Source organism: Phascolarctos cinereus, unplaced genomic scaffold (genome assembly GCF_003287225.1).
Source record: "Phascolarctos cinereus isolate Bilbo 61053 unplaced genomic scaffold, phaCin_HiC Scaffold_9;HRSCAF=440, whole genome shotgun sequence".
NCBI lineage: Eukaryota > Metazoa > Chordata > Mammalia > Diprotodontia > Phascolarctidae > Phascolarctos > Phascolarctos cinereus.
Window position 1 is genome coordinate 256882306 of NW_027556402.1, and position 27171 is coordinate 256909476.

The 27171-nt window shown below is 46.9% G+C and overlaps 1 protein-coding gene and 1 long non-coding RNA gene across 4 annotated transcripts in view; one reads left to right on the top strand and one right to left on the bottom strand.

Annotated features, from left to right (window-relative positions):
• PACS1 (phosphofurin acidic cluster sorting protein 1) overlaps positions 1 to 27171 on the top strand; it is a 90407-nt gene that overhangs the window by 21617 nt on the left and 41619 nt on the right. The window contains exon 1 of one of the 3 annotated variants that reach the window (XM_078148414.1): positions 8199 to 8260. The exons of the other annotated variants lie outside the window; for them this stretch is intronic. Within the exon in view, the coding sequence (XP_078004540.1) occupies positions 8214 to 8260 (47 nt within the window). The 5' untranslated portion in view covers positions 8199 to 8213. Of the gene's footprint in view, positions 1 to 8198; positions 8261 to 27171 lie in introns of those variants that run through there. 3 annotated transcript variants of the gene reach the window in all.
• Positions 681 to 8116, bottom strand: LOC144455290 (uncharacterized). Its single transcript, XR_013484019.1, has 2 exons — positions 7525 to 8116; positions 681 to 5899 (listed from the first exon to the last, which is right to left on the bottom strand). It is a non-coding gene; the product is annotated as an uncharacterized LOC144455290 (long non-coding RNA).

Sequence of the window (27171 nt, forward strand, 5' to 3'; positions counted from 1 at the left end):
AGAAGCAGATAGAGCAGAGGGAAGCCTCACTTTAGGGCCTGTAAAATTCATTTCACAGAGCAACTCTTTGAAGCGCATGATTTGAGTATTATTACAATTTTACAGAGTAACTCAATCTTTGGCATCATGAAGAGGCCAAAAGAGCCTGTAAATTACCTCAGGACAGATGCGGCAGCCATGGGCAACAGCAGTTTGGAAAAGTAGTTCCCAATATTTTTCATTCTGCAAACTCCTTAAAACAAGCAAAAAAATGTTGCGTACCCCTGGGGTAATTTAATGTATTACTCAATATTCTTTTAGATTTATTCATTAAGGATTTAAAATCACTATAATGGTAACTCTTGTCCAGAAAAGCTACTATTAAAATTTATATTATATAATAATAATTATAAAATATAAAATTCTATTCTACCTATGATTGTGAAAATGGAATTTAAAATTACAAAGCTTTCATTATAAAATAATAACAACTGCTATATATGGGACAGTCTAAGAAATTAAGAGATAATCTTAAATTCATTTTACAAACTTTTTGCATGTAAATCACATTTTAGATGAAATATGTTACAAAGTGGGGGATATTTAGCATAATAAAATATTAATCTATAAGCTTAATTTCTGTGTTGGATTTTTTATTTGAACAGAGGTTTGCCATATTTGGCCCAGTGTCAGACACGATCTCTAATTTGCATCTGGTTTATTTCTGTATTTTAATTTAAAATAATAATAAGGTGAACATGAGTACTCATACAAATGTGTGGCACAAAATGGTAGGAGAATTCTATAAGTGTTGCTGATAGATAGAAATTCATTTTGTTTTTTGCTACCTAAGCAACTGGCAAAAATGAACATATTGAATATAAGATATTTGCTTTTCCACTAGCTAATGGCAAGAATTGTATTAAGTGATAAATGTTCTTAAAATGCAGTTACATACATTGCTTTATTTTTTGGGGGTTTTTTTGGCTAGGCAATGGGGTTACGTGACTTGCCCAGGGTCACACAGCTAGTGTTATGTGTCTGAGGCCGAATTTGAACTCAGGTCCTCCTGATACCAGGGCTGGTGCTCTATCCACTGTGCCACCTAGCTGCCCCCTGCTTTGGTTTTTTTTTTTTAAACAGTATTTATGTATAAACTAACCTTTGTAAAGAGAGACTCTTCTTTTCTGCCAGTGGCACATGGGATGCACAGTCACAGAAACTCTGCTCTGAATGAGTGACCAGTGTTGTCTCCTGGATCATTTGGAAATCCTCCAGATAGAAGAATAGTAACATCAGCAGGGGATGAGTTTCAATCAGGAAACACCTTTACTAGTTCAAGGAGACGCAACGTAAGATTTAATTCCGCAGAGCCTTTGTCAGGTCTGTGCTGGTTTCACCACGGCTTGTGATGCTCCCGCCCAGGGGTCTTCAGACAGACTGGTATCTGTGATGTAGGAGCATGAGCATTGGCAGCATCTAGATCAGAGGATGATGCAGCTGATGAGGTATATTACACGAAGGGGAGTGAGGGAGCATGTCTGCAGGAGTGCACAGAACCCCCGTGAGAACTGGTGCACGCACCTTATCATTCTGTGGAACTGATTTGTGCTTGACTGTCAGGCCTTGTGGTTTGGAAACAACTTGATGACCAGTGGAGAAATTGTAAAAAGCTTAGATTGAAAGTCTAAATTGGGTTAGATTTTATTAGTGGCACTTAGTGATTCAAGTTTGATGTGATCACTTCAGAAATAACAAAGGCATTGTGCTAAATCATCATGATGGTTTTGAATCACTGCAGAAACAAACTATGATACATCAGACATGCCCCTACTTGCTGTCAAAGAGGAAAAATATATTTGTAATGAAATTGGGCAATTATTTGCTGTTTAAAGGATCATTAAAGAATTTTTAGCCTGCATATCTTGGACCATCATAGAGGACCACTAAACAGGAACTGCTGATTTTGAGTATAAATTTGGTTTACAGACAAGTTCACAAAAATCTTGGCATGAGGACCCGCTTAAGCCAGAGAGTGTCTGAGGGGGAAGCTAGAGGAGCTTTTCTTTGACAGAAGAAAAGGGAAAGAGATCTGTCAGAACTTCTGTGTTCTCCTTTGATAACAATAAATCTGTCCCATCTGGACCCTTAACACCACAGCCCCCCAAGTCCTGAGTGTGGTCATAGAGAAGCCACTGATGAGAAGTCAGCTCGAGCCGACCAGGTACATCCAGAGGAGAGTCGGTTTGAAGGTGTTGAGGAACTGGTTATCAAGGCATCTGGAATTAGGAAGGACGGCTGAAAACTCAGTCCCTCCCAGCGTGGGATCTGGAGCCTGGGAAAAGTCATGCTGGACAAAGTCAGGCGTGCTTCCCACAGAACCCACACAGAAGGCAAAGGCAAGTTTTTTGCAAAGGATATTTGAGCGCAAACCATAGCTTTCTGGTTACAGGACTGGCGGGAAAGGACAGGGGACTGCAAGACCATTCTGTGCTACTTGTGGAGTCTAGGATAGCTAAATAGATTGTGGTACGTGAATGGGGTCATGGAATGTTACTGTGCCCTGAGGAAGAAGGAACATGAAGGATTCAGAGAAGCCTGAGAAGATGTGTGTGAACTGGTGCTGGAGGAAAAAGCCAGAGCCAAGAAGACTTTGTTCCCAACGAGCTCCGGGTGTCAGTGGAAGGAACAGCAGAAAACAGAACAGGAGTGCTATGGCCACTCCTAGACTAGAGGGAGGCGGGAGGCTGCGCAGAAATAGGGCATCACCTGTGAATTTGAAAGTTGCTTGTCTTGGTTAGTTTGGCCAAACTACTTTTCTTTCCTCTTTTTTAAAAACAGTTCTCTGTGCAGTAAGTACTGCGGTCTCCCCCTTCCCCTCAGGGCTGTAGGTTACCCTGGAGAGCTTTTGGTGCCTTCCTCTAAACGCGTGCTCCATTTGGCTGGTTGACATCCGTTAGCTTTTATAAAGGATAGTTACTTACTTCAGAGAAACAGCCAATGCAGAAGCATTTCCGCATGGCCCCATGGAGACGCACTCCGTACTGCTTCGGTCAGTGGGGAGAGTGAGCCGAGACTTAGCACAGTGATGCCGCCGGGTTCACATCCCGATGCCACGTCACTACTGCACTGGTCTCAACTGTGTCGGGATGGGGTCTCCGGGGTCCCTCGGGTCGCAGTGCTGAATTGACTGGCTGCAAACTGAGCACGGACTTGGCACCCAGACCTTCTGAAACTTTTACTTGAATGGAGAAGATTGATGGGAGGGGGAAACCCAACACAGCAACCTGGCATTGTCTCCCTTCACAGCATTGACTCTCTTCTCTCGTCTCCCCGTGGAATGCCATCGGTGTCTTCTTCCCTTCCCCACCCCTCCCAGTTCTGCCCAGGCAGCCATAGCCACAGAAGGCTCCAGAAAGGAAACGCACGTAGTTAGAGGGCCAGACCTGCGACAGAATGCCTTTGTGCGTTCCCGATCTCTCCAGCATGTTTCCATACTTGGCTCTTTCTTCCATCTGGGGAATTGCAATCACTGGTACCTCACTCAGTGCTCCTAAGGGCTGAGCTCATCGGCCAGTTCCCCAATACATTTGCTGTAAGGATAGCTCTCTGGGTAGGGAGGGAGAGGTGTATGTTGGGAGGTTAAGCGATCTGAAAATAAAGTATTTATTAATTAAAACCTCCCCAAAAAGAATTTTTATAAATAGCTTTTTATTCAGTAGGGGAAAAAATGCCATATTGAAAACTCTCTCCTTCAGCAGCATTTCTCCTGTGCAAACATTAAAGTTCTCTAAGGTTCTGTGAAAGGTACAGCGGGTGGAGAATGTGACTAGGTGACCCCCTGGGGTCCTATGCACAGGCAAACAAACACCCCCTTCCCTCAAGAACTTGTGCCCGCTCTCTGGGGAAAATGTTATCCAAACAGATAAAGAATAGAAGTTCATTTTGGGAGGTAGAAAATATTAACAACTCGGGGGGCAGGAAAAGCTTGTTTTTTTTTTCCTGGTAAATTTTTTTTATCTTACACTTAAATACAAAATGAGAAAAGGAAGAAAAAAAAACCATTACCATGTACGCAGCCCACCCTAAGATTCATTTCAAACGACGTGTCCGTTTCAACAGAACCTGTGTAATGAATGTTACGAACTGTCCAGCTTTTCTTTACTTCCTTGTTGATTTTCTTTTGTCCTCTGCTCTGTACTTTTTACTCTCTATTTTTTCTTCCCCCAAAGAAGGCTACCATTAAGTGTGGATGTGTATACATGTCCATAGACATATATGCACATATGTAAGACTGTCCTATCCTTATTTCCTCCTGTCATCTGTTTCTCTGAAGGTGGGCAGCATCTTCCTGCATGAGTCCAGGTCTTTCCATGTTTTTCTAAGTCAACCTGCTCACCCTTTCCTACAGCACAGCAGTGTTCCTTTCTGTATTCAAGCAGCATCTTCCTTCATAGGATCTTTGAGGTTAATTTGGGTATTCATAATGGTCAGGATGACCTGGTCGCTCAGACTTGTTCTTAAAACAATCCTTTTGTTACTGTATGCAATGTTCCCTCGGTTCTGCTCGCTTTGCTCTCCATTACTCCATGCTTTTCTAAAATCATTGGGCTCACCATTTCTTATAACAGAGTAATATTCTATCATGAACATATAACCACAGTTTGTTTAGCCATTCCCCAGTTGAGGGGCATCCTCGCAGTTTCCAGGTCTTTGCCACCACAAAGAGAGCTGCTGTAAATGTTTTAGAACGTGTCTTTTCCATTTTCCCTCACCCTCTGGGAAAATGGCCCTAATAGTGGTATGGCTGGGTCAGAAGGCTTCCTGTTGGGTGAGGTCCGCAAGCTATGACCAGAGAGCCAGATCTGGCCAGCCACTCAGGAACAAGCATACACAAAATATACACGATATTGTATGCCATAAAAATATATGCCTTTTTATTAAAAACGTGACAACTGCTCTTAGCTCACGGACCATGCAGAAACGAGCCTAGAGCTGGATTTGACGCTCAGACCATAATGCACTGCATCTTGCTCTGAGGATGGCGCATGAGATGAGGTTTGAAGAAAGCCCAGAATCCTCGGAGGTGGCGATGACAATGGAGAGACTTGAGGCGTGGGGACAGCTGTGTGAAAGCTCGGAGATGGCTGATAAATACGCAGTCACCAGATAGCCGGTTAGATGCGGTAGAGAGGGTTAAGGACATTGAAGGTGAGCGCTCCCCGCCACACTGCTTTGTGTTCCTTTGGAGTGCTCCTTGAGGCAGGAATGGCTTTCTTTTTGACTTTGTGTTCCCAGCACCTAGCTAAGCACCTGGCTTTAAGTAAGAAGGCTTTTTTTCTTCAATAGTAGTTGTTTAATAAGCGCTGTTGACTGGTTGAATGGTATTGGATTCCTTGGTATAGTTGTTATTTGTCCTTTTTTGTTGCTGTTGCTTTTTGGGGAGGCAGTCAGGGTTAAGTGATTTGCGCAGGGTCACACAGCTAGTTAGTATTAAGTGTCTGAGGCTGCGTTTGAACTCAGGTCCTGCTTACTCCAAGACCAGAGCTCTATTCACCACGCCACCTAGCTGCCCCGAAAAGGCTTTTGATAAATGCTTATTGTGTGAGTGAATGGATTCGTGGAAATAGTCTAGGTGACAAGTCATGGGGACCTGAGCTGCAGCTGCTCCTGTGTGGGCTTGGAGCATTGATCAGACAAGGCCATTGGTGATCTTTCTGGAGTGATCTTCAACATTGAGCCCAGCTAGGAGCCTGCATTGAGTGACTCGGAAGTGGTGGCACCTTAACATTCACTTGTGAAGTGTGGAGGAGGGCTGGTGAGGCGAGGGGAGGAGGTGAGCCCCACGCTGAACCTGTTGCATTGGAGATGATGATGGGGCGTCCAGGTGTAGATGGTGTCTTTGGGGCTTGCAAGAAGCCTGGGAAACCAAGAAATAAAGATGAGGAGGGAGAGAATTCCAGGCACGTGCTGGACAAGCCATGAAAATGCCCAGAGTCTAGAGATGGAACAACGTATGTGAGGAACAGGAGGGGAGGAAGATGGAGGAAGACTGGGAAGGGTCGGAAGGGGTCAGGGGCCAAGTACAAGATTTTCCGTTTGATGCTGCAGGTGTTTATTACGCAGGATAGTGAGATGGTTAGACCTACACTTAAGGAAAATCACTTTGACAGCTGCTGACCAATTGCCACCCCCAGGGGAGACAAGTGGGTCTAGGGGAAGCAGGCAAGCACCCTGAGGAGGCTTCCCCTCTGCCTGGGATGGAGCCAGCTCTCCATGTTCCTTCTGGGAAGCAGCCCCTGGGGAGATACGGCATGGACCTGCTTCTGTAAGGGCTACGGCCACAGCCACTGGGGGCCCAGGCGAGAACCTTGTTGTCTCCTAAGGCCTCGGACCTATCACATGGCTCAGTGTCAGGAGCTGGGGTGATTTTATCAGTGGGAACAACATCAGAGAAAAGGCCTGACCCCCGGCTCGGCTGCTGCACTCTAAGGACCGTGGGGCTTTCTGTCTGACTTACTGCTGAAACCTTCTGTATGTGGCCCCCATTCGAGCGGGAGCTCTTGGAGAGCAGAGACTTGTCTGACTTTTCTCATTGTGTTCTCGGGCTTTTGCACATAGTAAGCCCTTTATAAATGCTTCATTAATTTTATATCTGCTCTTAGAGGTGATAGAGAGGCACTGGCTGACTGCATGGTGGGGGAGGGCCACCAGTTGACATGGTCAGATCTTCCCTTTAGGAAGAGCAGTATGATTGCTGACCCTTCAGGGAGACCAGCTTGAGGGCTGTTGCGCTAGGCTAAATGAAGGGCTGGAGGGGTCTGTGTTAGAGGAGAGGAGGGGTGGGTATAGCAGGAATGGAGAATGACCTGTAGCTTGTGAGCCTGCAGGCTGCAGAGGATGGGGCTGCTCCAGACAGTAATAGGCAAATTAGGAAGAGAGGAAGGATTCAGGAAAAGATGAGGGTTCAGTTTTAGACATGTTGAGTTTAAGATCTGCGTCTACTATGTTCTGAGTCTACAGAACATCTAGTTGGAGATGAAAATAGAGTCTTGGCGGCCTTTGGGTAGAGGAAAGGTCTCTGTATTTAACAAGGAGTGAGTGACCTTTGAGGGAGCAGTTTCAGTAGAGGAGCGGTAGAATCCAAAGCCCCATTGTAATGGAAGCTCCTTGAAGTTTGCAGCCTGGCTTTGGCCCTCCTTCTGGCCCCTTGCCCATAAGATTTGTGTAAAAGGTAGCTGGGTGGCCCAGTGGACAAAATGCAGGGCTTGGAGTCAGGAAAACTCATCTTCATGAGTTCACATACAGTCTCAGGCCCTTCCTAGCTGTGTGACTCTGGGCAAGTCACTTCACCCTGTTTGCCTCCGTTTCCTCATCTATAAAACGAGCTGGAGAAGGAAATAGCAAACCAGTCCGGTACGTCTGCCGAGAAAACCCCAGTGGGATCACGGAGAGGCAGACACGACTGAGTGGCAGCGGCCCCGGGGGAATGCCAGCAGCCTTTATAGGCAGGAGGAGCTACATGTTTGCCTTGTGCTGACTCACCTCTTGGCGAAGCTGCTGGATTGCTCACCCTTGGCTCAGATGAGTTGGGAGTCATCGCTTCTGTTCTTTCTTCCCATCTGCCCTTGCCTCTCTGCTCCTCTGGGCCCCCGACACGGTCATTGTCCTTGGGACCCCGGGCCCGCCATCACCCCCTCGTAGCCGAGCATTTTCCGCCTCAGACCCTTGAGGGCGGGTGCTCTCAGTTTTCCCGTCAGGTGCCTGGGTTCAGGTCCCGGCCAAAGGAGGCCCCTCCCAGCCCCTTAGTTCTAATGCCTTCCCTCTTTGCAGTCTTTCCTGCGGCTCTGGAGAATAGCTGGTCTCTGCGTTTGTGCACAGTACCTGGCACACAGTCACGTCGTGCTTACGTAACAAATGCTTATGTATTGACTGATGAAGGCTCTTAATGAATGTTTATTGACTGACTAACTGGTTTTCCCCTTGGCTTCCTGGAGCCAGCCTAACTGACTAGGGAGTCAGGAATCAATCAGCATTTTATTAAGTGACTCTTCCAGGTCTGGGAATACAGAAACAAAGGATCTTCCATCCTTGGAGAGAAGAGTATGTACCGGTGAAGTACAGGAAGATGGAGGTTCATACCTTGTCAGTGAAGTAGGGCCAGTTGGTTTTATCCAGTGACCACTCTGGGAGGTAGACCCTGCTGGTATTATCCTCATTTTACAGATGAGGAAATGGAGGCAGAAAGGTTAAGTGGCTGGCCAGGGTCACACAGTAGTTGGTAAGTACTGACCACAGTTCTTTGTGACTCAAGGTTCAGCCCTCTGGCCACCGAGCCATCTAGCTGCCTCAGAAGGTCGTTGTGAGTCCATGACAGGGATGCAAAGTGCTTTTGCACATGATTTAAATGTCTGCTATTAATTCTTGATTTGGATGACATCACGTAAATAGACAGTACTAGGAGGGGGGAAGAGGGTTGAGCAATCTCTGCCTGGGACAGTGTGAAGGAAAAGCATCAGAGCTTTCTTTAGCGTTGGGGCTCGAGAGCTGCTGCGTTAGGCCTGATTATAAATTGGAGAACGCTGTGCAAAATTATCTGGTTCTTCTGTCGTTCTTGAAAAGCTGCAGATGTGAGGCAGTGGACAAAACCCGGCCTCGTGCAGTCTCCGAGAGAAGGATCTTCAGAGGAAGATTCAGTCCGACTGAGACATAGTCTGTAAGGCCCGGCTCTGGGCAAAGGGCTGGGCAGCAGAGAGCTGCCCTGGGAGAGCTTACATTCTCCTGGATATTTGACAGTTGATTAATGCTCCACATGAAGATTCTGACCCAGTGAGCTGGGGAGGAATTCTTGAAAAGAAGGGAGCATTTGAAGGGAAAGCTGGGGTGCCCAGTCGGGGCCTCTTGGGCCTCACCCGCGGGGCCCCAGACGGCCTGTCTCTCATCCTCTTCTTCTCTGCTGGTCAGAATCCCCCCGGCTCCCCTAATTTGGGTCTCGCCCACGTGGACTAAGACAGCGTCTCTGGGGGTGGGGGCTCACTTGTGCTTCCTGTACAAAGCCCAGGAGTCGTGCCATTAGCTGCCCTTGCAGTTGGCCCTTGGGTTCTGGCTTTGCCCCTCTCTTTTCTGTTTTGTTCTCGCTCTACCCTCTGCAGACCTAGAGACAGATAAGAAGTAGGAAGTTGGGGCTTGGCTTCCTGCCTCTGCACTGCCGCCTCTTATCCTCCTCATACACTGTAATTAAGATGATTTTTTTAAAACAGCATTTCCTTTTTAGGGCCATACTGGCAAGGAGTTGGAAATGCAAGGACCTTGTTGCAAAACTGTGTGTAGCCAAGTGTCGGGTGAGCCCGCTGGGTTACCTGGTAAAGCCCTCGTTGTTACCAACCTGCAATTTGATAACTTGAACAATAGGCCAGACTTCTGCCTCCGTGTGGCCCGGATTTGAGGAGGCAAGGAGGAGGATTAAGCAGAAGGAGCCTGTGTCTTGGATTGTGCTGACCTTCCTAGTGCCCAGTTCCTGGCTCCTTGCCAGGAGGAAGCTTGAGATCAGCAGTTCTCAGAGTTTGCCTGGGGATCCCTGAGGGTCTCCCAGACCTTGTGTCCTTGAGATCAAAACTGTTTTCATAGTAGTATGAAGCCGTTACTTGTCTAATAAAATTCTCCTTCCTTTTCCCTCTCCATGAGACCAGCTTTTCTTCATTCACTTCAGCTAAAACAATTTATCACGATGTATTGAATGCAGAAGCAGGCAGGAAAAGCCACCTGTATATACCCTATTAAATCAGACATTAAAGAGATTTGCAGAAATATGTAAAATCATACCACTCTTCTCACTGTTTGTTGTTTCTTTTTTGCTTTGGAAAATAGTTATTTTTCATAAAAATACATAAACATGTAATGGGTGGTTCTGGTTATTTTTAAATGAGTAAATGCCTATTTTTCAGCCTTTGCACACCCTCTCTCCTCCTTCATCCTCTTTTCTCTCTCCTCTAGGTTTTTGGCGCACTAGTCACTCCTGGTCCTCCTCCCTCTCTGTCTCCTTCCCTGGATCCCCCACCAGATCATGCCCTCCAACCATAGGACTCCCTTTGGGCTCTGTCCCAGGCCCTCTTCTCTTCTCCCATCAGCTCCCTTAGATTTAGTGACCATGTCTCTGTGATGATTCCTGCCCCAGCCTCTCTGCTGACCTCCAGCCTTGTGTCTCCAACTGCCTCTTCTGTGACTGGGCTTTGTTACTCTTAGGAATAAACACAGCTATGCGTCTGTAAGGATAGGAATGAGTAGTGCTCTTCTTTTGTGCTGTGTTTAACTGGAGGGGTCTGAAATGTGTCTCATCCTGCCAGACCTTCCCTCAGAGCCCATCTCCAGTTAATCCCGTCTCTGTCTTGTCTGTATGTCATCTTCCCCATTAGAATGGGAGCTTCTTCAGGGGAGGAGCTGTTTTTGGCCTTTCTTTGTATCCCATTGTTTATCACAGGACCTGCTTGCTGACTTTACCTTTTCCTTGAGAGAAAGATAGCAGACAGTTTTGATTTGTCCTAGCTGTCCTCTGAAGGCCAGGAGGGACAGGCCAGCTTCTGGCATACCTGTGTCTTCCAGCGACTGGGCTTGGCCCAAAGCGCTTGCAGGTTGGATTCCTAGGGATTTCAGCTCCTCCGTCGAAGACCTGAGGTGGTGCACGTGTTTGCCCAAAGTGAGGACTGCTGAATTGCTGATTCACTTTGGTTATTGTCCATCTGTTCTGATGGACTGAACTTCTTAGCTCTTGCCCAGCAAATATGTTGCTGAAATTCTAGGGCCTGAAAAGCTGATGGCAGGTGAAAGAATGCTTAGGATCTTCTTGGTAGCCCTTGGCTGGCTGTGGATCGATGCAGGAGACCGAATCCAAGCTTTCTTCCCACCTTTCGCTGATAAAGCGTGGTGATGGAAGGCTTGGTGGCTTAGCCTATGGGAGGCACGAAGGCCTAACAGGAGGCCTTCCTTTTGCTATGTTGCATCTAGTTTGGAGGAATCCGTTGGATGCCAATAGAATAAGGACCATCCTCTGGTACTTGGAGTCTCTAATTGGTTAGTTTGGTTTCAGTGGCACGTCCATATTCTTACTGACGTCGGGCTTTTAAAAATACTGCATAAACCCTAGATATTCAGGCTGCAGACCTGCCTTAACTGGTAAATCCCTACCCCATGTTTCAACTCGAATCGGCATGACTAATAGGTGACTTTTCTCCACGTGAAACAGGGATTGAGTTGCTGGGCCCGGCAACAACCCACAGCAGTCGGTCTGAGGGGAGGGGGGTCAGGTCTCCAACTTGCCCTTTGCGTTCCCTCGGTCTCTCTCCTCATGGTTGATGAATGGTTGTTTAATGAATAATCTGCCTTCTCTCCTTTGGCAGGACTGAAAGATGACTGATTCTCTGAACAATGGGACGCTGGGGGGGGGGAGCACCTTGGAGCAGCAGTCACTATGCTGGGCTCCCCTGGAGCCTAATGCTGTGACCTTGAGTGAGGTTCCTTTAAGAAAATGCGGTACGGTTTGACACTTAACTGGCTGTGTGACCCTGGGCAAGTCACTTAACCCCAATTGCCTAAAAATAAAATTTTTTTTTAAATTAAAAAAAAAGAAAGGAAATGCAGTATGCAAAGGCATCAGATCAGTTCCCTCTTCCATTTCCAGGCCTGTCTTACACCCCCTTCTACCTCTGCCCCAAACCCGCTTCTTTTTGAGATTGTCAGAAGGGCAGGTGGGAAAACCTCCTTTTTTCCCATTGCTTCCAGAACCTGCCTATGGTACGGAAAAAGCATTGGATTTTGAGTCAGAGGACATTAGAGGTTTGAATTTTGATTGACACTAATTAGCTGTGGCACCTCAAGGAAGTCACTTAAACCCTCTAAGCCAATCTAGCTAGAGGAGTCAGTCTCCCTGACGGAGATATAAGAGGCAGCCTGTGAGTGAGTTAAACATCTGTCCCCCCTCCACTCCCATCTCCCCTCAGAACCTGATAGGGACTGCCCAGGGCCTGAGCCCCAGAGCCTTGGAAGAGCAAGGGCCTCCAGCCCAGGGCCCGTGTCCTGGGGTGATCCTGGGAAGCGGCCCCCGGGGACCTGCTCCTGCAGGGGCTGCAGCCACAGTGACTAGAGACGCAGAAGGGAAAGTTGTGGCCCCCAAAGTCCTGGGCCCCATCTGTGGGTCAGCATCAGGAGCCGGGGTGCTTTTATCAGTAGAAATGACATCAAAGAATCGTCCTGACGCTGCTTGGCTGCCGCTCCCTTAAGGGCCATGGGACTCCTCCATCTGATGGGCAGCTGAGCCCTTCGCCTGCTCAGAAAGGCCCCCCTTGATCCCTGACCCCTGGGCATCCCCTGGTATGTCTCCTCCCTTTCCGGGCTAACTCCTTCACGGACTGAGTCTAGGACAGATGCCTCCATTTTCTTTCCCCTTGTCTCTTCTGAGGTGGGTGCAGCTGGTGGTCCTTTTGGCTTTCCTTCGGTTCTCTTCCTCCGTGGCTGGGTATTCTCTGCCCTTGGCCACCTCCTCTTCTGTCTCCCAGTGATTCTTCCTGGCGATCTCATCCGTCCCCTCGGATACAACCACTGTCTTTGTGCAGATGGCTCTCAGACCCATTTGACTTGCTTGCACCCGCTTGCTGACCTCTAGACTCACATCTCCAAGTCGATGCTCCGGAGATGTCTTTTTATCCTTGTAAACATTTTAAACTCACCAGGCCCAAACCCGAGCCCTTCTCATAGTCCTCTTCCTGCCTCCTTAGCATGCCTTGAGAGCCTGTTCTCGGTCACTGACAATGTGTCAGCCCAGCACAGGGGACAGAGCGTGCTGGCCTGATCCCGCATCGTCGGGCTCTCTAGGTGGGGTTGGTGACGGCCCTTCTGCTACCCACTTCACAGAGGCGGCAGGAGGAAAGCATTTCAGATGCCATCGGTCTGTGTTGCTGCTATTTTTGAGATTGTGCGGAGACATAGGAGACCACGCTGATTGTGCTAGATGAGATGTCAGGGTCGATTCTGGTCCTTAGCTCATTTTTAATAAGGGCAGTGAGATACTCACCTGGATCTGTGCTTACAGGTAGAAACAAAGTGCTTTGAGATGTCTGAGAAGGAGCTTCCTTTGGACCTAGGAGGGCAAGGAGAACTCGGAGGACTTGGCATTGGGGCCGGGCCCGGACGGGGGGTGTGCAGTACCTGGTCCTTTGCGAAGGCGGTTAGTAGGAAGGGGAATTTCTCTCCTTTTTTAAAGCACAGTCAGCAAGATTTTATTAAATACCTTCTGTGTTCAAGCAGTAGCTAGAACGTTGGACCTGGGCTTGATACTTACTTAGCCTCTGCTTCAGTTTTCTCATCTGTAAAATGGGGATAATGGCACCTACCTCTCAGGGGTATTGTGAGGACAACAGTAATGATAATAACAGCTGGCGTCACATGGAGCTTTAAGCCTTGCAGAGTGCTTTACAGACGTTTCATTTTCTCCCCACAACCACCTTGGGAGGCGGGTGCTATTATAATCCACATTTTACAGATGGGGAAACTGAGGCATAGAGCAGTTAAGTGACTTGCCCAGGATCATGCTGCTAGTGTCTGAGGCCAAATTTGAACTCAGGTTTTCTTGACTGCAGAGCCCATGCTCTGTCCTCAGCCCCACCTCGCCTCCTCAGTGATAAATGAGATCATATTTCTAAAGCCCCTTCCCAGCGTCGAAGAACTCCATAGGTGCTGGCTGTTGTTATTTGAGTTGTTATTTGTGTGCCCGCCGGCCTTCGTCCTGCACGCTGTCCTCTGACGGTGCCTCTCTGTGCCTCTTCATGCACTTCACAACCTGGCTCCCTCCTCCTTTAAGGGGAAGCTCTGGCTCTGCAGGGGTCAGCACGTAGAAGGCGTTTTATAAATACTAGTTGATTGATCTGTCAATCAGTAATAGACTTGTTAGTGGATGTATTGATAGTTGTTATGTAATAGATGAGAGTGCCAACTCCAAATAGCCGGCCACACAGTGGCCCTAGTTGGGGGGGGCATGATCTCGCCCTGATGGCACCAGCTTCCACACTGGGCTTGGTTTTTGGTGCTTTTTGTGTCGTGGACTGCTGGGGAGAAAAGGCCTTCATGTTGGCTTCAGGTCCCCTTTATACTCTTAAAATTAACAAGGACCTCCTCATTTAAAGCGTCTTAGTATTATTATGGCCTCCTAGACCCCTGGAAAAGTTTTGGGGGGCGGCCAAGGGTCTCTGGACTCCTCTGAGAGAACCCCTGCCACAGGACATTTACCTAGGATTCTATAGGCCTTCCTGGAGATATTTTTAAAAACATTTTTGGATACCAATGTAACCCTTAGGTATTTTTAAATTTTATTTTTAGTTTTCAACAACCACTTCCAAAAGCTTTTGAGTTTAAAATTTTCTCCCTCTGCCCCCCACCTCCCTCCCTAAGATGGTGCACAATCTGATATAGGCTCTACATATACATTCCTATTAAACATATTTTCCCATTAGTCATGTTGTAAGGAAGAATTAGAACCAATAGGAGGAACCATAAGAAAGAAGAAACAAAACAAATTAGAAGACAAAAAATAGCAGATAGCATGCTTCGATCTACATTCAGACTCCATGGTTCTTTCTCTGGGTGTGGATGGCATTTTCCATCAGGAGGCCTTTGGAGATGTCTTAGATCCTTGCGTTGCTGAGAAGGGCTAAGTCTGTCGACGTTAGTCATTGCACAGTGTGGCTGTTATTGTGTACAACGTCCTCTTGGTTCTGCTCACTTCACTCAGCATCAGTCCATACAAGTCTTTCCAGGTTTTTCTGAAGTCAGCCTGTTCATCATTTCTCATAGCACAATAGTATTCCATTACATTCACATACCACAGCTTGCTCAGCCATTCCCCAATGGATGGGCATCCTCTCAATGTCCAATTCTTGGGCACCACAGAAAGAGCTGCTATGAATATTTTTGTACATATGGGTCCTTTTCCCATCTGTATGATCTCTTTGGGATACAGCCCTAGAAGTGCTATTGCTGGGTTTTATGCACAGTTTTATAGCCCTTTGGGCATAGGTCCAAATTGCTCTCCAAAATGGCTGGATGGGGCAGTTAGGTGGCGCAGTGGATAGAGCACCGGCCCTGAAGTCAGGAAGACCTGAGTTCAAATCTGGCCCCAGACCAAACACTTGACACTTACTAGCTGTGTGACCCTGGGCAAGTCACTTAACCCCAATTGCCTAAAAATATAAAAAATTAAAATAAAAATAAAATGGCTGGATCAGTTCACAGCTCCACCAACAATGCATTAGTGTCCCAATTTTCCCATGTCTTCTCCAACATTTATCATTTTCCTGTTTTATCATGTTGGCCAGTCTGATAGGTGTGATATAGTACCTCAGAGTTGTTTTGATTGGCATTTCTCTAATCAGTAGTGATTTAGAGCATTTTTTTCATGTGACTATAGAGACTTGAATTTCTTCATCTGAGAACTGACCCTTAGGCATTTTAAAAGGATTGAGAAAGGAATAATGTCTGTCCAGCCACAACCCGTAGGGACTTGGTTAGCAGAGTGTTATTAATTGTACTTTTCCAGGTAGGTTTTGTGCTTCAGGTTTGTTTTCTGGTTGTGCCATGGTCTGATGGGGACACTGCTGGGGACACTGCTGGGGAAGGGGCAGAATACTGTATTCTGGCCTTTACAAAGTAGGTTTGGTTTCTCTTCTGTCCGCTGGAGAATAACCATCTCACCCTTTGTTCATTGACTCCGTGGTCTCCAGCAGGTTATCCACTAATAGCCAATTCCTGAGGGGCAGGCAGAGGATGAGTGGGACTAAGCCATATGATAGCTTAGAAGGCTGGGCCTGGGTTTTCCTTAAATTGGAATGTCCAATCAAGAGGCAGACCAGAAACGGAAAAGAGCCGGAGCGATTAAAATCATAATAAATGTAAATACTCATTGCTTTTATATTCAGACTTGAGAGCTTGGAATAATACTTGGGGATTATTTTCCATTCTGTTTAACAGTCGCCTCTGCATTTTGTTGCAAGGAAATTCTTTGATCTCATGTCTTAGTGCAGGCTCTGTTGGGCTGGACTCAAAGCCGGGCAGCCTGGGAGGAGGGAGCCAGAGCTCACACTCCAGGAGGGAGCTCTTAGATCGGTCACTGACTGAACTTGGGGGCCTCAGAAGCACCCCGTTCTTGGGAAGGAGGCTGCAGCCATCCCCTTCCCTGCTGCTGGCTTCAGTGCAGGCCGGTCTCTGGCTGCTGGCTTCGGCCTCTGGGCATCCTGAGTGTTGGCAGCAGCATTCAGGCAGGTGGCTGTTTCTCCCCGATGCCCGAGCCTTCTTAGTCCTGGAGCTTCCTCAGGCTGGGGAGGAGACATGTAGAAATGTAGTGAGCCCAGCAGCTTTTCCAGTAGACTGGAGATTCCCGGTTTCTTCTCCTCCAGACCTGCTGCCGTGACTCATCCCCTAATTTTCCTGTGCCACAGTTTCCCTGTTGGTGACACAGAGGTGCTGACTGTGTGGGAGAGTTGGGAAGAACTAGTAAAAGAAGCTCGGAAAGTTTGGGGGCAGGGGTTGCATGTCGTGCGTCAAGAATTAGAGAAGAAATACCCCCCAAAAAATGTAAATGACAGAGACCACCCGAGTGTGGGGGGAAGAACACTGAACTGGGCTTCAGGAGGCACTGGGTTGAGTCAGGTCCTACTTAACTCACTTGTGTTAATTTAGGGAGTTGGATTAGGTGGTTCTAAGGGCCCTTCTAGGCCCAGGGTACTATTGATTCTAACCTTAGCTGTACGTAGGAGAGCAAAGTGTCAATGGCCTGTTATTTATGAAGTATTAAAGTACACACCTCAGAACTCTTGGTTTTAATAGCCTCCCCAGGGACTTGGGGCAGCCTGGTGGCCAAGTGCGTAGAGCGCACACACACACACCCCACCCCAGTCAGGAGTACCTGAGTTCAAATTCAGCCTCAGACACTTCCTAACTGTGTGTGACCCTTAACCCTGCTTGCCTCAGTTTCTTCATCTGTAAAATAAGCTGGAGAAGGAAATGGCAATCCACTCCAGTATCTTTGCCAGGAAAAGCCTCCCATGGGGTCATGTGGTCAGATAGCAGCAGCCAGGGGTTTGGCTCGGCCTGGTGGGCCTCCCAGCTCCCTTCCTGCTGCAGATCTGGGACCTCTGGAGCGCCTGAGCACGGCGAGGGTGGGGGAGCAGGGGGAGTCTGGGGATTGTTCTCTTTTGGTGGTTTCAGAGTTTCTCCCCAAAATGGGATTTTCGTTCTAAGGCAGCAGTTTTAATTTGGGTTTCTCTTCTGTGCCTTGGGCCAGCAGTATGGGACCAGGATTGGTGAACACTCTTTATTATTGCAAGGGCAGCATTGGGCTGCATGGCGCCCTTCTCCTCTTCCCTTCCTTTTCCCAGTCCTGCACTCTGTTAGCTCACGTCTGTCAGTCCCTCAGTCAGGATTTCTCAGAGGGGCCAGCTGCCCAGCCTGGATGGCAGCCGCAGACGCCGAAGCCTCCCTGTCCTGGAATAGCTTTCTCTGCGGCTTGCCGAGAACCGTGGGGCTCTCGAGTAAACGCTTTGTGCCAGTTTTTTTATCTTTTTTTACATGACAGTTTCATTATGAACTAAGATTTTTGTATCTACAAAGAAATTTGATTTCAGTAAGGCACTTTCCATAGGGTATACAGTTGTTTCTTTATTCATGCAGAATGTTGGGAAGATTGTCTTATAAACTACTTGTTTAATTCATAATTTACCAAAGAAAATATTGTTGAAGTTTTTTTTTTTTAAGAAGACTCAGCTCTGTTGCCTTTTCTCCAGGGCCTTCCTTCGCCTCTGTACGTGGCTATTTACATATTGTTTCTCATTTGAATGAATATTTTCCGTATTCTCCCAATCACCCACAATCCCTGCTACTTGTTTTTTGTCCCTTTCTATCCCTACCACTTAGCACTGTGCCTGGCTAAGTGCAGTAAGTGTTTAACAAATCCTTATTGGCTGACTCAAATGTCAAGGCTTTTTACCATCCATGCTGGTACAGGTGATATTTTGGAATCAGAATGGAGGACTTCTGCTTAGCCCTGTTTTGTTTAGCCCATAATATCGGCCCTTTGAGGGGGAGATTGTTTTCATTGTCATTCTGTGATGTGTGAATTTTTACTGCCCTTTTAAGTTTTGTCTCATGTGGACGGACGGACAAGCAGGACTCCCAAAGCTCCACCTAAATTAGGGACTGTGGGCAGGATCCCAGAAGTACACTTCACCAGCTCCATCTTGTTGACTCATTAGATAGGATTGTTCAGCCAGTCTTAACCTCTGTCTCTTGTGTCACACTGACCGTGCCTTAGTATCTCATTCCCAGAGGTATCCTGGGAAATGTCCCATGCTTTGTTTAAATCCAGAGACACTATACCGCTGTACCCCCTGATCCACCACCAGCCTTGCATCCCTGGTAGAATAGGGCATTTAATTTGGTATCAGTGAGCCTCTCACGGTTTCTGGTGGTCACTGTATTTTCTCAAGCCCATTATTGTAGAGTGTTGCCAAGAATCAATGTCAGACTGGCCCATCTCAGTTCTTGGGAGCCATCTCTGTCTTTTCCCCAAGAACAATTGGATAAACCTGGGTGTGTCAGGAAACAAAAAACTGGGAATTTCCTTCATTCGTTGACTAGAGCAGTTAAGAAATTTTGTCCTGTTGAAACCAGTTTCCTTAGTAAATCTTGGTGTTGAAGCTAATGTTTGGCCTTTTGTTTTGTTGTGACTCATCTAAGCTCTCTGCCTGAGCCCCAGGAAATGAAAGTATTTACTCATTTGTGTAATGCCCAGCCCAGAGATGAAAGCTGCTTTTAATTTGACAAGACAACTGCTCACCGCATTCACCAGTGTCAATTTTTGTATCAAGTTTTAGATCAGTCAGACTCCAGTTTTAATCAAATGAAACAAGTATCCTACAGTTGAGTAATTTTGGGAATTTCCGTGATTGAGTGACTTCATGCTTTCCTCCTTGACAGTTATGCCCTCAGAAGTGCGAACAAGCACCTACTTACTTAATAATGAAATATCCGAGGACTGTACCTGGACGGAGGGGCACTTATTGATTATTTATTGCTTTTGCATTTGGGTACTACAAGGAAAAAAGCTATTGTATGTATGTAAAATATACAGTCATTTGTGGTTCAGGTGTGGAAACTCCTTCCACTAAGGCAGAGCTCAGAATCCCAGCATTCTACAGGAAGAAATGTCAGTGGTCATTGAGTTCCTGAAAAAGGAATTCCTTTTTCATTCCTGAAAAGGAATATCCCCCCACCCCCACCCCTGCCCCTGCCCAGAGCACTCAAAGCAATGCTCAGCTGAGCTCTGCTGGGTGGCCTGCACTGAGTGGGAGGGCGGGGGGGGGGGGGGGGGGGGTGTTTGGCTGGGGAGCCACGGCCTCCGGAGCTATCCGTTCTCCTTGGCTGAAATTTGCCTCATTGCATCTTTCCTTTGATTTTGGCTCGTTTCTCCAGGCCAAACAGAATCAGTCGAATCCCTCTTCAGATACTTGAAAGCAGTGGTCAGGGGCCCTCTGACCTTTTCTCATCCGAACTAAACATCTCCAGGTCCTTCTGCCTGTCTTCATATGACACGGACTTGGGACCATTTCACCAGCCTTATGGCTCTCCCTTGGATACTCCTCAGCTTGGCAGCCTCCTTCCTGAATTGCTGTGTCCATGCCTGAGCACAGGCCTCCAGAGAGAGGCTCTGAAGATGGCAGTTTATAGCATGACTGTCACCTCCATATGTCTCAGAATGCAGCCAGCAGTCCGATCATGATGCCCCCTTCAAACCCTGTTCAGCCCAGGACACCCTGACTACTTCTCCCCCTTCCCTGGGCCAGGACTGCCTTTCATTTTGGTTTGTGTCTGTATTCCTGTGGCTTAGCCCAGTGCCTGGTATATATACACTAAGTGCTTAATAAATGCTCTTTCTGTCTATCCACCCCTTCCCTCCCTTCCTCCCTCCCTCCCTTCTCCAGCGCTGGCACAGTCACAGATCCTGGGGGTATTGAAACTTCTCTCTGGAGGTGCTGGGCTACGGTTTTACTGGGCAGTTACCTTATAGCCTCACTCACATAATTTAGATAGTAGCATTTCTTTTAAAAAACATTATTTATTTTAACATTCTTATTAAAAAAATTGACTTCCAGATTCTCTTTCTCAGTTACCCACTCAGAAGGCAAGCAATATTATATCAATTGTACATGTGAAATCATGTAAAACATTCCCATATTAGCTGTATCACAAAAAAAAAAAGCAAGAAAAATAATGGAGGTAAGAAAACTATATCCTTCAGTTTGCACTCAGAGTTCCTCAGTTTTTTCCCTGGAGGTAGCGAGCATTTTTTGTCATGAATCCTTTGAAATTGTCTTGGATCAATGTATTGATCAGAGCAGCCAGGCCTTTCACAGTTGATCATCATTACGACATTGCTGTTACTGTGCACAGTGATCTCCTGGTTCTGCTCACTTCGCTTTGCATCAGTTCATATAGGTCTTCCCATGTTTTTCTGAAACCATCCCACTCATCATTTTTTAAAGTACAATATTATTCCATCACAGTCATTTGCCACAGCTTGTTCAGCCATTCCTCAACTGTTGGGCATCCCCTCCACTTCCAGTTCTTTGCCACTACAAGAAGAGGAGCTATAAAGTCTTTTTAAAAATTAATTTATTTTTAGTTTTCAGCATTCACTTCCATAAGCTTTTGAGTTTTAAATTTTCTCCCCTTCCCTCCCCAAGATGACGTGCAATCTGATATAGGCTCTACATATGCATTCCTATTAAACATTTTCACACTAGTCATGTTGTAAAGAAGAATTAGAACCAATAGGAGGAACCACAAGAAAAGAAGAAACAAAACAAAAGGGAAAAAAAAAGCAAATAGTATGCATTGATCTGCATTCAAACTCCATAATTTTTTCTCTGGATGTGGATAGCATTTTCCATCATGAGACTTGTGGAGATGTCTTAGATCTTTGCATTGCTGAGAAGGGTTAAGTATAACAATATTAGTCATCGCACAATGTGGCTGTTAGTGTGGACAACGTTCTCCTGGTTCTGCTCCCTTCACTGAGCATCAGTCCATACAAAGTCTCTCCAGGTTTTTCTGAAGTCCACCTGCTCATCATTTCTTATAGCACGATAGTATTCCATTACAGTCATATACCACGGCTTGTTCAGCCATTCCCCAGTTGATGGGCCTCCTCTCAGTTTCCAATTCTTTGTTACCACAGAAAGAGCTGCTGTAAATATTTTTATACATGCGGGTCCTTTTCCTATTGTTATGATCTCTTTGGGCTGTAGCCCTAGAAGTGCTATTGCTGGGTCCAAGGGTATACACAATTTTAAGCTATAAGGTGTTTTTGTATATGTGGGTCCTTTTACTTTTCCATTGATCTCATTGGGGTACAGAGCTAATTGCTGGGTCAAAAGGTGTGCACAGTTTTATAGCTCTTTAGGCATCGTTCCAGGTTGTTCTCCAGATGGTTAAACCAAACTCACCACCAGTGCATTAGGGTCCCAGTTTTCCCTTGTCCCCTCCAGTGTTTGTCATTTGTGATGGGTGTGAGGTGGTACCCCAGAGTTGTTTTGAGATGCATTTCTCTAATCAGTAGTGATTTCGTGCATTTTTTGAGATGACTATAGGTAGCTTTGGTTTCTTCTTCTGAAAACTATCTGTTCATATCCCTTCACTATTTATAAATTGGGGAATGACTTTTTTTTTTAATAAATTAGGCTCAGTGCCCTATATATCTGAGAAAAGAGGCCTTTACCAGAGAAACTTGCTGTAAAAAATTTGTGATTTTACTTCATTGCCTATTATGCCTTTTACCAGGTGTGGTTTCCCTGGTTATTTCTTTTAATTAGTCTGTGTTTGCTTTTGCTTTGTTTGAGGTCATGATTGCTACCTCTGCCTTTTGTTACCTCAGCTGAAGCATAATCTAGGTGGTGGCCTTACTTTAACTCTGTGTATGTGTGTCTCGTAAATATCATTGTTGAATTCTGGCTTCTAATCTGTTTTGACATGCACTTCCATTTTATGGGTGAGCTCATTCCATTCACGTTCACAGTTAGGATTACTGTGTGTTTCCCTCCGTCCTGTTTCCTTCTGTTTATACTTCTTTCTCTCTCTTTTGATCCTGTCCCTTATGAGAAGTCTGTTTTGCTTCTGACCACTGCCTCCTTTAATCTGCTGTCCTTTTTATCATCCCCTCCCCTTCTTATTTCCCCGTGGCTAAGGTAGATGTCTGTCTAGCCTTCCCTCTCTGTTTACGCACTGCTCACCACTCTCCTCTCCCCATTTTCCCCTCTGTAAAGCCCTTCCTTGTGCTTTTCTTTTATGTGATACTGTTTTCCCTGTCCTACCTTTCTCCCCTCATTTCCCAGCCCCTCTCTCTTTCTTGCGTCTTTGTTCATTTTTTAGATCATCCCAGCATAATCGACACACACCCGTGCCCTCTGTCTATGTAGATTCCTTCCAACTTCCTTAATAATGATTAAGTTCTTAGGAGTGACGTGTATCGTCTCCCCTTAAAGAAATGTGAACAGGTGAACTTTATTGAGTCTTTTATGCTTTCTCTTTCCTGTTTACCTTTTTATGCTTCTCTTGAGTCTTGTGTTTGAATGTCAGATTTTCTATCAAGCTCTGGTCTTTTATTCAGGAATTCTTGAAAGTCCTTTATTTCATTACATGTCCCGGGTAGATTCTTCTTGGTTGTAATTCTGACTGCTTTGCCTTCCAGAATATCATATTCCAAGCCCTCTGCTTCTTTATACTGGTAGCTGCTAAAAAATTTTTTGTGATCCTGACTGTGGCTGCACGGTATTTGAATTCTTTCTTTCTGGCTGCTTGCAATATTTTCTCCTTGACATGGGAGTCCTGGAATTTGTCTATGAAATATTCCTGGAAGTTTTCATTTTGGGATCTCTTTCAGGAGGTGATTGGTTGATTCTTTCAATTTCTATTTTGCCTTTTGAATCTATAATGTTGGGGCAGTTTTCCTTCATAATTTCCTGAAATATGTCTAGAATATTTTTTTGATCATGGCATTCAGGTAGTCTAGTAATTTTTAAATTATCTCTATTTTCCAGGTCATTTGTTTTTCCGATGAAATAGTTCATGTTTTCTTCTATTTTTTTTTCCATTCTTTTGACTTTGTTTCTTGATATCTCATGGAGTTGTTAGCTTCCACTTGCCCACTTCAAATTTTTTTTTTAAGGCAGTTGGAGTTGTCATTTGCCAAGGGTCACACAGCTAGTAAGTGTCATGTGTTTGGTCTGAGGTCAGATTTGAACTCAGGTCCTCCCGACATCAGGGCCAGTGCTCTATCCACTGCACCACCTGGATGCCCCCCAATTCTAATTTTTAAGGAATTATTTTCTTCAATAAGCTTTTATACCTCTTTTTTTCATATGGTCAGTTCTGCTTTTTAAGTTCTTTTCTTCAGGGGATTTTTTTGTGCCTCTTTTACCAAGTTGTTAATTTTCTTTGCATGATTTTCTTATATCATTCTCATTTCTTTTCCCAATTTTTTCTGTACCGCACATCTCTTTCTTTAACGCCTCCAGGAATTCTTGTTGGACTTGGTTCCAGTTAGCATTTTTCTTTGGTGGTAGCTGTTTTCACATTGTTGTCTTTCTTTGAGTTTATGTCTTAGTCTCCCCTGCCACCATAATAACTTTTTATGATCAAGGTCCTTTGTTGTTGTTCTTTTTTCCTAGCCTATTTCCTGACTTTGAACTTGAAGGTAAAGTTGGGCTCTGCTCACCCAGAGTGGGGAGGCACTATCCGAAGCCTCAGGCTTTTTTTGTGCTGCTGTTTTCAGAGCTAGTTCTGGGGGCCTGCAAGTTTTCTGTGCTTCCAAAGCGGTCTGATACCAAGAGAGATGTGGTCACTGCTGTCTTGGTTTGTGTTCTGGTCTTTACTCAGGAACGTTAGGTGACTTGCTCAGGGGTCACCTAGCTAGTAAGTGTCAGGCTGAATTTGAACTCAGGTGTCCCCCCTCACCCCGGGCTCCAGGCCTAGCTCTCTGTGCAATGTGGTAGCCCCCTGCCTTAGCTGCCCATACGAAAACTCCTCTGAAAGATGCACTTAAAAATTCAGTATTCCGTGAGGCAAACGGAAGGAGAGGTGAGTGTCTTGTGCAAGCCTAGCACTTTCTCTAATTCTGAAGTTAGTTTAAATGAGCTGCAGCAGGAGCCCCTGAAAGGAAAGGAAGGAAAAGGCGTGTAGGCCGTCCAGTTCTTGTCAAACATTCATGGAGCGAGTGCTGATGGCTTGGGCCTGTGACGGGTGCTGGGGGTACAGGGGCCAAACCAGCCCCGCCCTCCCCACACCAGGTCCTCAGGAAGCTTGCGTTCTTTTGGCAGGATACAGTGTTTGCAGAGACCTCCAGGTTCCCAGATGAAGCTGTGGTCTTGTCAGTGGGCATGTTTCCTTCAGCAACACAGGTCCCCCTCCAGTACCCTCAGCCATACCTTCACATCCTGTGTTCCCCATGCCCTCGACAAATTTGCCACAGGGGTTCAGATAGGTGTCATGGTGGGTACAGCACTGAGCCCCCAGAGTCGGAAAGTCCCACTTACTAGCTGTGTGACCCTGGATAAGTCACTTAACTTCTCTTAGCCTCAGTTCCCCCATCTATAGAATAGGGATAATAACACCACCACTTCTAGGATTGCCATGAGGGTTAAATGAAATCATCTTTGTCAAGCATTTTGCAAACCTTAAAATGCTCTATACCTGCTTGCGGTGATTATCATATGTGTGCTGGACTGTCCATCATTGAGGCAGCCCTGCAGGGTGTGTGGACCTGTCTTAATTGAGTTAGGTTTCATGTTTCCTGTTCCTTTGTTCCTTAGAAGCTCAGGAGTCTGTGGCCGAGCTCGGAGACCTGGCCCTCTCGCTGGCGGGCTGCACCTATTCCTGCTGTGGAGTGATGTGCGCCCGCCACAGGAAGGTGGCCACCATTTTTCCTGACCCTGGCTCAGTTATTGGGAAGGTGATCTGGGCTTGTGCTGGTGAATCACCAGCATGTAATGGGTCCCAACCCGGCACCTGCTTCTCCTGCAGGCCCGGCCTTGGCATCGCGGCCTCTCGACTCCACTGATCAGCCTCTCTCCCCCGTGGTGCCTGGCTTTACTGTTCCTGCGTGGCCTCTCCGTGCCACCTCATGGTCGCAGTCCCCCAAGGCTCCATCCTCTTCCCTTCCACCTCAACACCTCCTCCCAGGTTGACCCTATGCAGAGGACTCCTAGGCGGGCACTCAGCCCCTGGAACCACTTCCCCCAGCCCACCTTCAGCCCTGCCTCCCCGAGAGCTGTCGCCTCGCCTCCTCACTTCCGAGTCCGGTACCAAATCGTCACTTGGCGGCCCCTCGGCCAGACTACGGCGTCTGTCTCGGCTCTGTCCCTGCTCCGGGGGCTCCCTGCCCGTACACTTCTGGTTTCAAACATCAGTGCCTCTGTTTGGCCGTCAAGGCCCCAGCCTGCCTTTGCAGCCTCCCTCCGTCTGTGATGCAGCCAAGCCGGCCTCCTCTCAGTTCCTCTCCTGCCACTCCCCCGCGTCTGTCTCTGTGCTCCAGGCCTTTGCACTGGCCACCAGCCATCCTGACCTGCCTGCCCTCCTCAGGGCGTCCTCAAAGAAGACGCAGGACCCCGAGGACTGCTCGTAATGTGCTGTGTGGGGTGTGACTCTCCTGACCCCCAGACAGCTTGTGTTGAGCTCCCTTGGCCTCTGGATTTATCCTGTCCACGTCTGCACGTGGGCAGTTTCCTTGGGAGGAAGGATCTTTTCGTTCTTTGTCCTCGTAGCCTCGGCTCCTGGCGGGGCCTTGGGATGGATTGGGTGATTGAACAAGATTGTGACAGACTCATAAGGGCTTTTTAGGGCAAGAGGGAGAATGCAGGACTTGTTTATTTCTATAAACAAACAGCAAACTCCAGAGCCCTCTTCCTTCCTGGGTTTACTGGCCCTTTCTAGACAGTTTATAGAGGTCTTTGAAATGGCTCTGGCCAGGATACGTGACTTATAGCCAGAGTACTTACAGACAGGATTTTAATTGGGGCGAAACCTGCTTTGGGTGTTTGAAAAATACGTGTGAAGGAAGCCCAGCCCCTTGGGTTGTCTTGGCTCAGGCAGCCCTGCATCGCCATCTTTAAAATGTTACTCTGATTCTGTTTCGGGACCTAGAATGTTGGGCAGGGTACCAGGAGGAAGAGGTGGTTTTCTTGGCCCCAAAGTTTATTTGCATTATAGTCATGAAACCCTTGAATGTTAGAGCAGGGGCCTAACTACTGTGGCACGTGGATTGATTGAAATCGCTGAGGAAACAAAGGTTGGAGCTTCCAAGCATGTTGACTTGCTACGTCACGCATACCAGTTGCATTGCGGAGCAGATTGGGACTGGGTCTCCTCTGCTCAGCACTGGACCCTCAATACAGGGGGAGACAGATTTTTATACAACAAAAGAAAACAACGGGGTAGGAGTCAGGATATAAGATTAGGTCACCTGATTTCATCTTGGAGGAAAAATTAGGGGCTTTCTGAGTGGAGAGGGGGAGAGCAAACAGACTTCATTCTCTGAAATCAGAAGAAGAAGTGTCCCCCACCCCCACCCCCCAAGCGGGTTTCAGATAAGACGTATGGGTTGCTTATGGGTTGCTTGAGATGCGTAACTGTGAGAAAACTCCTCGCCTCAGTCTTCAGCTCTGACTGGGTGGGTTTCTGGTCCGCGTAGCTGAGATCCTGAGTTAAGGGTCTCTAAGCAGCAGGGAGAGGTGGTCCAGCTTCCCAGACACCCAGGGCTTGCTTCAGACAGCAGTAACGTTTTCTCACGATTCCCATAATTGAATAAAGTTTTCTCACAAGACAGAAATTGGACTGGTCCTATAGTTGAATAGCTAGCTCCAGAATTGAATCACAAAATGAAATTGGTGTGGTTCACTCTGTTCCCAGAGAGAGGAAAAGCGCGTGGCCTCAGCCGTGGGCAGGCCGGGGCCGGGGGAGGCAGCGGGCAGAGTTCCTCTGGTACCGCTCGTTCCATAATTATCGCAGGGCCTTTAGAGAGTCTCAGATGCCCCTTACCCTACCCAGAAGGGAGCCAGGGATCCAGGGTGACTGCCCCAGGTCACCCGGACACTGTCCTCAATT